We start from the raw sequence: 9,138 nt of genomic DNA on the forward strand, positions 1-9,138 counted from the left end.
TGTGGGCCGGAGAGAGAGAGAGAGAGAAAGACAGAGAGAGAGAGAGAGAGAGAGAGAGAGAGAGAGAGAGAGAGAGAGAGAGAGAGAGATCAAAAGAAACTGTTTTGACACAATAGATCACATTCGTTGAAACTTTCTCCCTTGATGACGACATCGCAGTTGGGATCTGTCAACCACTCATTGTGGGCCGGAGAGAGAGAGAGAGAGAGAGAGAGAGAGAGAGAGAGAGAGAGAGAGAGAGAGAGAGAGAGAGAGAGAGAGGAATGGAGGATTGGATAGATAGATAGATACGCGAATGGATATAAGATTCTCCTGCTCCTCTTTCTTATATTCCATCATGTACTAAATCAGTATCATCATCATCTTTTAAAAAATAATTTTAAAGCGTATTATATAATCCCGATAACAGATGTAAATATACACACACACATACATACAAATAATTAAAATATATTTTATTTATTCAGACCGTGTGCTTTTGGTTTATTATTCAACAGGTAAAATCCACCAAAGTGATTTGCATCCCATCCATTTTCTGTTTTTTTTTTAAGGGTTTTACGGTGCTTGCAACACATTTAGGTTATATCAGCGCCAGTTAAAAGGAAGAAAATGGGATAGTAAAAAGTTCTAGAATTACAATTAAAGCACCTAAGAAAAAGTAAGACATAGGGGAACTGGGAACAAATAGGGATCAGATGTAGATTCCAAGAGTACACCACCAATGTACTCAGTTTGAGATCATCTATAAGTGTCATCCGGACACAAGCACAAAATCCAACAAAAAGAAATATACTCATATGCTGACATTATACATTCAAAATAACAAATATTAAAAAAAATTACATAACAGAGAGATGATTTACAAGGAAAAAACTATCATCTCCAAAAACAATAACTATGCATTTGACTGTTTCCCTTCCAGCTAGGGATCCGGCCAGGGCCAGGACAAAACCAAGTAATCTCATTCCAAGACAAATACGGAAATCATGTTGGAAAACAGATATAAGGGGATAGAAGACACAGTATGTACCTCCCTGCCCACTATGGGAGGTCAGGAACCCCACCCAGATCCATTTTCATTTAACATAACGTGCAAAGTCATTCCGATTCTAGTTTTAAGAATTAGGGAAGACATGTAGATACCAAGAGCACAATATCAGTGGACTTAGTTTGAGAACACTTAAAAAATCTCACCCAGACATTGACACTGGATCCCATAAGGAGGAAAACACTTAATTGTTTACAGATCATTATATATTCAATACAAAAATAAACAGTACATTATTAATAGAGAGATAATTTATAAGAAATAAAAATAATCCCCCAAACTATAATTATACACTTGACAGTTTCTCTCCCTGCCAAGGACTCTGGACAAAATAAAGACATAGACAGAAAGCAACCTGGAAAAGCAAATATAGGGAGATAGAAGTAGAAGACACAGAAACAGTGACCTCCCCACCCACCAAAGAAAGTCAAAACACCGATTGGGATTAAATGATAAATTACATAACACTAGGTTTGTTGCACACGCAAATGGTCAGTCATGTTTGTTTGTTTTTAAGAGTTTTACGGCGTTTGCAACACATTAAGGCCATATCAGCGCTAGTAAAAAGTAAGAAAATGGGATAGTAATAAGTTCTAGAATTACAATTAAAGCACCCAAGAAAAAGTAAGACAAAGGGGAATTGGATCAAATAGGGAACAGATATAGATTCCAAGAGCACACTATCAAAGTACATAGTTTGAGATCACCTAAAAGTCTCATCCAGTCACAAAGACAGGTCCCCACAAAGAGGAATACATTCAAATGTGCACAAATCATATAAACATATAAACAAAACATAACACCTTACATAACAGAGAGATGATTTACAAGGAAAAAAATATCATCTCCCAAGGCTGACTAAACATTTGACTGTTTCCCTCTCAGCAAGGATATCCAGTCAGGGCCAGGACAAAACCAAGTAATCTCATTCCAAGACAAAGACATAAAGCTAGTTGGAAAACAGATATAGGGGGTTAGAAGACACAGTAAGTCAGTAAGTCCACTATGGGAGGTCAGGAATCCCACCCAGATCGTCAGTCATGACTGATCAAATTGTCATATCTACATTAATAAATAATGCATTAAACTCTCTACAATGTAAAAGTAAACATTTATTATTTTAATTTTCCATTTAGATATACTCGTACAACGAGGTCACAACAATTTGTCATGGATAATGTTGATAAAGAGACAGCTGAAATTATTGACCTGGAATATAACACAAAAGAAAATGTAATACTAATGGGAGTATGAACCAGGGTACAAAAGTAGATTACGAGTGAGCAATCTACGTGTGTTTGCTTTAACTCACTCAACCCTAACACTAACACCGACTATATACGTAGTTTACCAGGGTTACTTTTACCATTGCCTATTTATTAAATCTTTATGAGACAAATTAAAGGCCTAGTATCAAAGCTAATGTTTTTGGTTTTTGCATGTTGAATAAAACCATCTATGTACATGCTCATTTTTAATACATTTTTTTACCAATTTTGAATAGTACCCAAAATCTCTAGGATTGAGTGAGTTAAAACCAACTTAAAATCCCACTTGGACAAAAGCACAAGATTTCCACCTTAGAGACATTTTCAAATGGTAGGAAACAATAAATACTTAATGTATAATTGATTAACGATAATATAACATAGAGGATCGCCTAAAAGTCATAAAATGTCACAACCTCTCAACAAAAGATCCAAGGTAGAATACAGGCAAAACCAAATTATGTCGTTTTCAAAAACGAAGAAAAAAATATGTAAGGATTTTTTCAAAACACTATTTTTGTTCACGAGATGTTAAACTGTGCTTGCGACAGTCTTGTGTCACATAAGCACCAGGAAAAGTAAAAACAAAATGCTTGGATAAAAGAGATAATAGGATAATAGGAGTGTACTGACTCTCTACTTAGTTTGTATTTGTATTTTAAGGCGCTTGCAACACATTTAGGTCAAATCAGCGCCAGTAAAAGGAAGAATATGGGATAGTAAAATTTTCTAGAATTACAATTAAAGTACATCCAAGAAAAGGTAAGACAAAGGGGAATTGGTTCAAATAGGGAACAGATGTAGATTCCAAGGCACACTATCAATGTACTTAGTTTGAGATCATCTAAAAGTCTCATCCAGACACAAGCACACATCCCCACGAAGAGGAATGCACTCAAATGTTTACACATCATATGAGATATGTCAACAAAACAATACAGTGCATAACAGAGAAATGATTTACAAGACAAAAAATAACATCTCCCAAAACAAAAAAAAATATGCATTTGACAAAAGACAGAAAACAAATTTGAAAACAGCTATTAGGGGATAAACGACACGGTAAGTACCTCCCTGCCCACTGGAGTCGGGAACCCCACCCACTGTACTTAGTTTGAGAACAAATTCACTGACTCATCCAGATCTTTGTTGAAAATGAAATACAAATAAATTGTGACAATAATATCTAATATTATGTTTTCTCTAGCAAAGGGCCAACTCCGTTTTTACAATTCTAACACATCACTCAAAGAACGATTGATAAAATGTCATAATTTTGCAATACTTATTAAAAAATCCCATTCTCGTTTTCTTTATTTAATACAAAATATAATGAAACTGTTGCTGATTGAAGCTCGAATGAAAAAACATAACGATAAGTATTGAAATGTAAGCTCCAATTTATTAAACGAAGACAGATGCTGTGGACACAGTACCTGTCTTATTTCAATAAAGTGGAGCTTGCATTTTTTATTTAAAACAGAGAAAAGTGTAGTATGGTAAACCATAAATCATTTGTTTCCACCTAATTCAATGTGAATGTAAAATAATGAATGGTATTTATATCATCAAATACAAATATAAATCAGCTGTTACAAATAAAAAACATAAAAAAGGAGTTAAATGCAAGGCAGAGATCAGTCTCATTCAGGCTGTTTAAATCATTTAACCTTCACAACTAAAAAAATAAAAAACAAAGATAAAAAGATGAATAAATTAAAACTCCTAAAATAATACATCTGATTAAAATTTGTTATAAAAGTACAGAAGTATTGTAAAAATAGTTATAAAAATCATATATAGATAGAGATTTTTAAAAAAAGAATTAAAACAGCTGTACATTAAGAAATGTGGGGTTTTTTTTTTCGTGTGGAATAAATCAATAAGGAAACATATCACGTGTGTAGAATAAGAGTAAAAATGTTAATTTATCCTATAGGGGAGTGTAAACCTCCCTCCCTTTGTTGCTAGAGATATGAAATGCAAATCTGGATCCATTTAGCCTGCTTTGGGAAATATTTAGATATATAATTAAACATATTACTTTCATTGCCTCGATGTAAAACGTAAAACAATGCATTTAGTGACAACATCCTTAAAACTGGCATTCATGCATTATCATAATTCTATATAACGCAGTTAATTCCTCACTATTCCGATAGTTTGTTCAGGCAAAGTCGTATAAAAGCCGAAAAATCTGATAAAGTCATATAAAAAAACAAGAGAAATTAATTAAGTTGAAATAAAACAGGATGTTACATCATGAAAGTAGGAAAACTGGTAATACTACAACAAACAGAAGAAAATTAGTAAAATCATATAAAAACAGTAGAAACTTGAAAAGTTCTATTAAAATAAGTAGAACATATAATCATGTAAATGCATCCAAATAAATTAAGAATCTTAAACATAAAGGTTGTTTAAAATAAAGCTTATCACATCCATCAACCCGAAAACCACAGACAGGACATTGAAATTGGTTTGCTGATTAAAAATCTTAATGAAATAGTAACAAAAAAATAACAATTGCCATCATGATATTTCACCTTATATAGACTGATATAATCCTGAAACAGTAAAGGTATTTCATCAAAAATAATAACATTTTGGGTCTGTGCAACAACCCAATGCATAATACTGGCGAGTGCAAAATATACTCACAATATAACCAATTTATCCACATTTGGTTGCTTGTTTGTTTATATGGATAATAGCAATTGCTTGCTCCCCGTTCGATAGGACTAGTGCAAAGTACTTTCTGCCAGACCTAACAGATCTAGCTACCCAATCACTGCTAGAAGGATAGGAGGATCAGAAAAAGATCTAGTCTTCACCTGAGATAAATCTCAGTCCCTTTACAAATGAAGCGAGTGATCCACCAACTGGGCTATTCATGGTATAACATCAATTCTTATCAATTATAACAGCTATAGATTACATTGATCCATTATTCAAACGTTTGCACTTCACTATTAATTTGACTTAACCATAATTTATCACATTCCGGCTAAAACGTCACAAACAACAGAAAAAAATAAATAAAATAAACACGAATCTATGCAAAAACTTCCTTGTGCAATCTAATGCACGGTGAGAAATAAACATTTGGAAATTTAACCACATTATCCCAATTCAAAAATCATTAAAATAATGACTGTATAACAGTTAAACCAATGACGAGGTATCATTGGAAAGGAATGTAAACATTATACCATTAAACATACCATTTAAAATCCATATATTCATGACATCAAAACTCATGGCAGAGCATTATTATGTACATTAAACTGTAACTCAATTTGGTATTATAGTGGGGTGAACCAGATGTTTAAAATTGAATTTAAAACCTTATTTATGATATGTATTTAAATATCGATGGCCCATTGATCTAACCTCTGAAGTAGCCTTTTGCAAAGACACGACTTCTGAGGTTAAATCAACGGGCCATCGATATATTTTGAAAATCAGATGGCAGGACCAAACTTCTAACACAGACTATGGAGAAGGTCAAACCAAGAACCCATCAGAACCCAAATTAGAAGATGGAAATGGAAATGTGTCAGTCACACATTGAGAAGACTAGGAAAGAGAGAGAGAAACGTCACCCACCAGTCCCTTCACACATTGCGAAGACTAGGAAGGAGAGAGAGAAACATCACCCGCCAGTCCCTTGATTGGAATCCCTAAGAGACACAAAAAGTGGGGCATCCAAAACAGACATGGAGACACTCATTGTCTGACGAACTGAAAATGGCAGGTCTCACTCGAAAGGCTACCAAGAAGGCCGAGGACAGAAGCAGATGGCAGACACTCGTAGAAGGCCTATATTCTACAAAGAACGATGAGGATTAAGTCAAGTCAATTTATATATGCATAATCCTCTTGTTGATAGGGATAAATGTGTTTTTTCTAATTTCATGGGGATTCTAAATTTATACCACTAATCCTTTAGACATTAATTTCAGTTTTAGCGATATCATTCAACACATCAAAACATAAGGTTGGGCGATGGGTCACATGACAAATCAGGATGGCTCAGGACTTTGAAAACTAAATGGTCAGTCAAACTTTTTCACAGCAGTTGCTCAAGGCTGTAGAGAAATAATAGTAAGCTAAATGCAATTGACCAGAGTAAGCATCATTTAAATATGGGAAAAAATATGTCGAAGAACAGTGGCAGTGGTGTCTGCGATAAACCGACATCTGTAAGGGCAGGTTGGACTTCATTTCAAAACAAAATAATGGCAGGTGGCAGCTACAAAAATCTGTAAAAATTAGAAAATCTATGGAAAATTCTCCTAGCAGAGTGGCAGTTAGTACAGGTGACTGCTATACTACAAACAGGTGGATGTTTAGGGCAGGTTGGACCTTATATCATTGCAAAATGAAAATGCTTGGATTAAAACAAATTGATAATAAACATTTTTTTATTAGACCTTGTAAAAAATAAACAGAGATAAGCCTAAATTTGATTAGGCAATACAATGTGAGGAAATAATTTAGATATCGAGTGTTTAGTGTGACTCAACCAAGATAAACTTATAGGAAAAAAAAGACACAGATGGTCTACTTTAGGTAATAAACGGTTGTGTGTAGAAAATAGCATTGAAAGCAACTGAATTTGAGTCAGCTGCGTGGCTGATGTGTTCAGGAGCGTTTTTAAAAATATTATCGGGCCTTTTCAAATTTTTTATCGCCTGTGGTGTTGTGGATATTTGTAGACTCTGTAAACTTTTTTTTCTGACAATGGTTTTAAAAAATTAATTTATGCTAATTTAAAAAAAAAAAGAAATGCTTTTATTAATTCAAAATTATAGAAATCCATTCAAAAAATTTTCTCTTTAATTTTTCAAGTCGTGTCACATAAAAACTACTCTCATTATCAAGTCCAGTGGAAATGATATCAAAAAATTAGACGCCAAAAACGATTATTATCCCTGTACTTGTATTGAAGTATCAGATGTATTTGTTAATGTCGTGTAAAAAGTTTTGAACTGAAGTCGTTCCTTGTTCTTTGTTTATCATGTAATCTCCACCTTTTCCCCTCTATCTGGAAATTCCAGGCAGCCTTCACGGATTACACGAGCCATTTATGTCATTGCACACGAAAACATTTCAAAATAATGACCAGTGTTCATTCAGAAAGGCCTTAGCCATGTGCGGTGGTGAAACCCAGCCAGTCGTCATGAGAACAGAGCAGAGGTTGAGGTGCTTGTTGTGGTGGTGGTCGTTGTACTGACGGTCCCTGATGTGCATTTCATCCTTTCAGGAGTCAGCATGAAGAAGTACATCAACATTAACAAGATGTAAATGCCTACCACAATAGAACCTGGTGGGAGGAAGGAAACAATACAAATAATAATAATAATAATAATAATAATATTAATAATAATAATAATAATAATAATAATAATAATAATAATAATAATAATATTAATAATAATAATAATAATAATAATAATAATAATAATAATAATAATAATAATAATAATAATAATAATAATAATAATAGTAATTACAATAATAATGATGATGATAATGACGACGACGACAACGATGACGACGACGACGACGACAATGATGATGATGATAATGATGATGATGATGATGATGATGATGATGATGATGATGATGATGATGATGATGATGATGATGATGATGATGATGATGATGATAATAATAATAATAATAATAATAGTAGTAGTAGTAGTAGTATAAGTAGTAATAAAATCTCGTATTATCATCATCATCATAGCCGTCGTCATCATCATCATCATCATCATCAAACTAATGGAGCCAAATAACTTGATGGTTTACCTTGAAAATAATCACTTTTTCCATCCTGAAAGATGTAGTTAATGATGACTACCGAGAAAATGACAGCCCATAAATGCACATCGTTGAAAACTAATGTAAAATCCACATCCTGTAGGAGTAAAGATTAAATATAATAGTATATAAAGATCGAGTCGATCCCATGTGAATGAGATAAAATATCAAACTGACAGCAACTGAATTTGAAAGGGCACGAAATGGAGTCAGTAATCTGGATAGCTTAATCTAGAGACTACCATGTGTAACTTTTATCGACATCGGATGATCTCAATTTTTCGCATTGTAAGAATCTAAACTCATTTTCCTCAACAAAGCATTAATAGTTAACACAAGTCTAATTGATTGTATATTAATTCATTTCCAGCATAATAATAAGCCGAAACCTCAAAGCGCTTAAAAATCAATTAGTCATTTTTTACACAGAATACAATAACACTGGGAGATCAAATTAATCAATATCAAAACAATAAAAGCGTGAAGAAGGATCAAAAAATCAATATGTATGTAATATAAAATCCATTTTAAAAATCCAATCAAGTAACTATTTAGTGAAAAGATGTTTTAGACATTTAAAAAAAAATATCTATGGGGCTCAAAAATCTTAGTCTGAGGGAGACCATTTCATATCGTGGGTCTGAATTTCATAAGAAACCTATCACCAAAGTATTTAAGTTTAGTTTTAAGAGATGCTAACAATTTAAAGTCGTGGGGTCTAAGATTTCTCAGAAGTACAACGATTGGAGTAAGTGTTGAATGTAGAAGAAGGGGGGGGGGGGGGGGGGAGCAGAAGAGTCTTGTACTTTTCTTTCTTGCTTTGTCATTTCATACACACATATTCAGATCAAAGCAGACAAGGGCTATTTTGTACTCAATTCTAGCCCTGACTGGCAGCCAATGGCGGAGGGATCCGAGCATCCATAACACCTCAACATAATTCTGATTTGAGGCAATGAGTTACAAGTATATGAGTGAATACGTTAATCAACT

General features: G+C 33.5%; 1 protein-coding gene across 5 annotated transcripts in view; it reads right to left on the reverse strand.

Moving 5' to 3' along the window:
* Positions 1–2,147: 2,147 nt before the first annotated feature.
* Positions 2,148–9,138, reverse strand: part of LOC144970180 (uncharacterized) — a 62,324-nt gene continuing 55,333 nt past the window's right edge. For 3 of the 5 annotated variants that reach the window (XM_078909551.1, XM_078909553.1, XM_078909555.1), the window contains exons 20-22: positions 8,134–8,242; positions 5,790–7,645; positions 2,148–5,704 (exon numbers count right to left, since the gene is read on the reverse strand). In XM_078909551.1, the coding sequence (XP_078765677.1) occupies positions 7,500–7,645; positions 8,134–8,242 (255 nt within the window). In that variant the 3' untranslated portion in view covers positions 2,148–5,704; positions 5,790–7,499. Of the gene's footprint in view, positions 7,646–8,133; positions 8,243–9,138 lie in introns of all 5 variants that reach the window. The other 2 variants (XM_078909552.1, XM_078909554.1) reach the window with 1 other exon arrangement.

This window comes from Berghia stephanieae, chromosome 4 (assembly GCF_034508935.2).
Source record: "Berghia stephanieae isolate SIO BIC M18660-M18661 chromosome 4, UCSD_Bste_1.3, whole genome shotgun sequence".
Taxonomy (NCBI): Eukaryota; Metazoa; Mollusca; class Gastropoda; order Nudibranchia; family Aeolidiidae; genus Berghia; species Berghia stephanieae.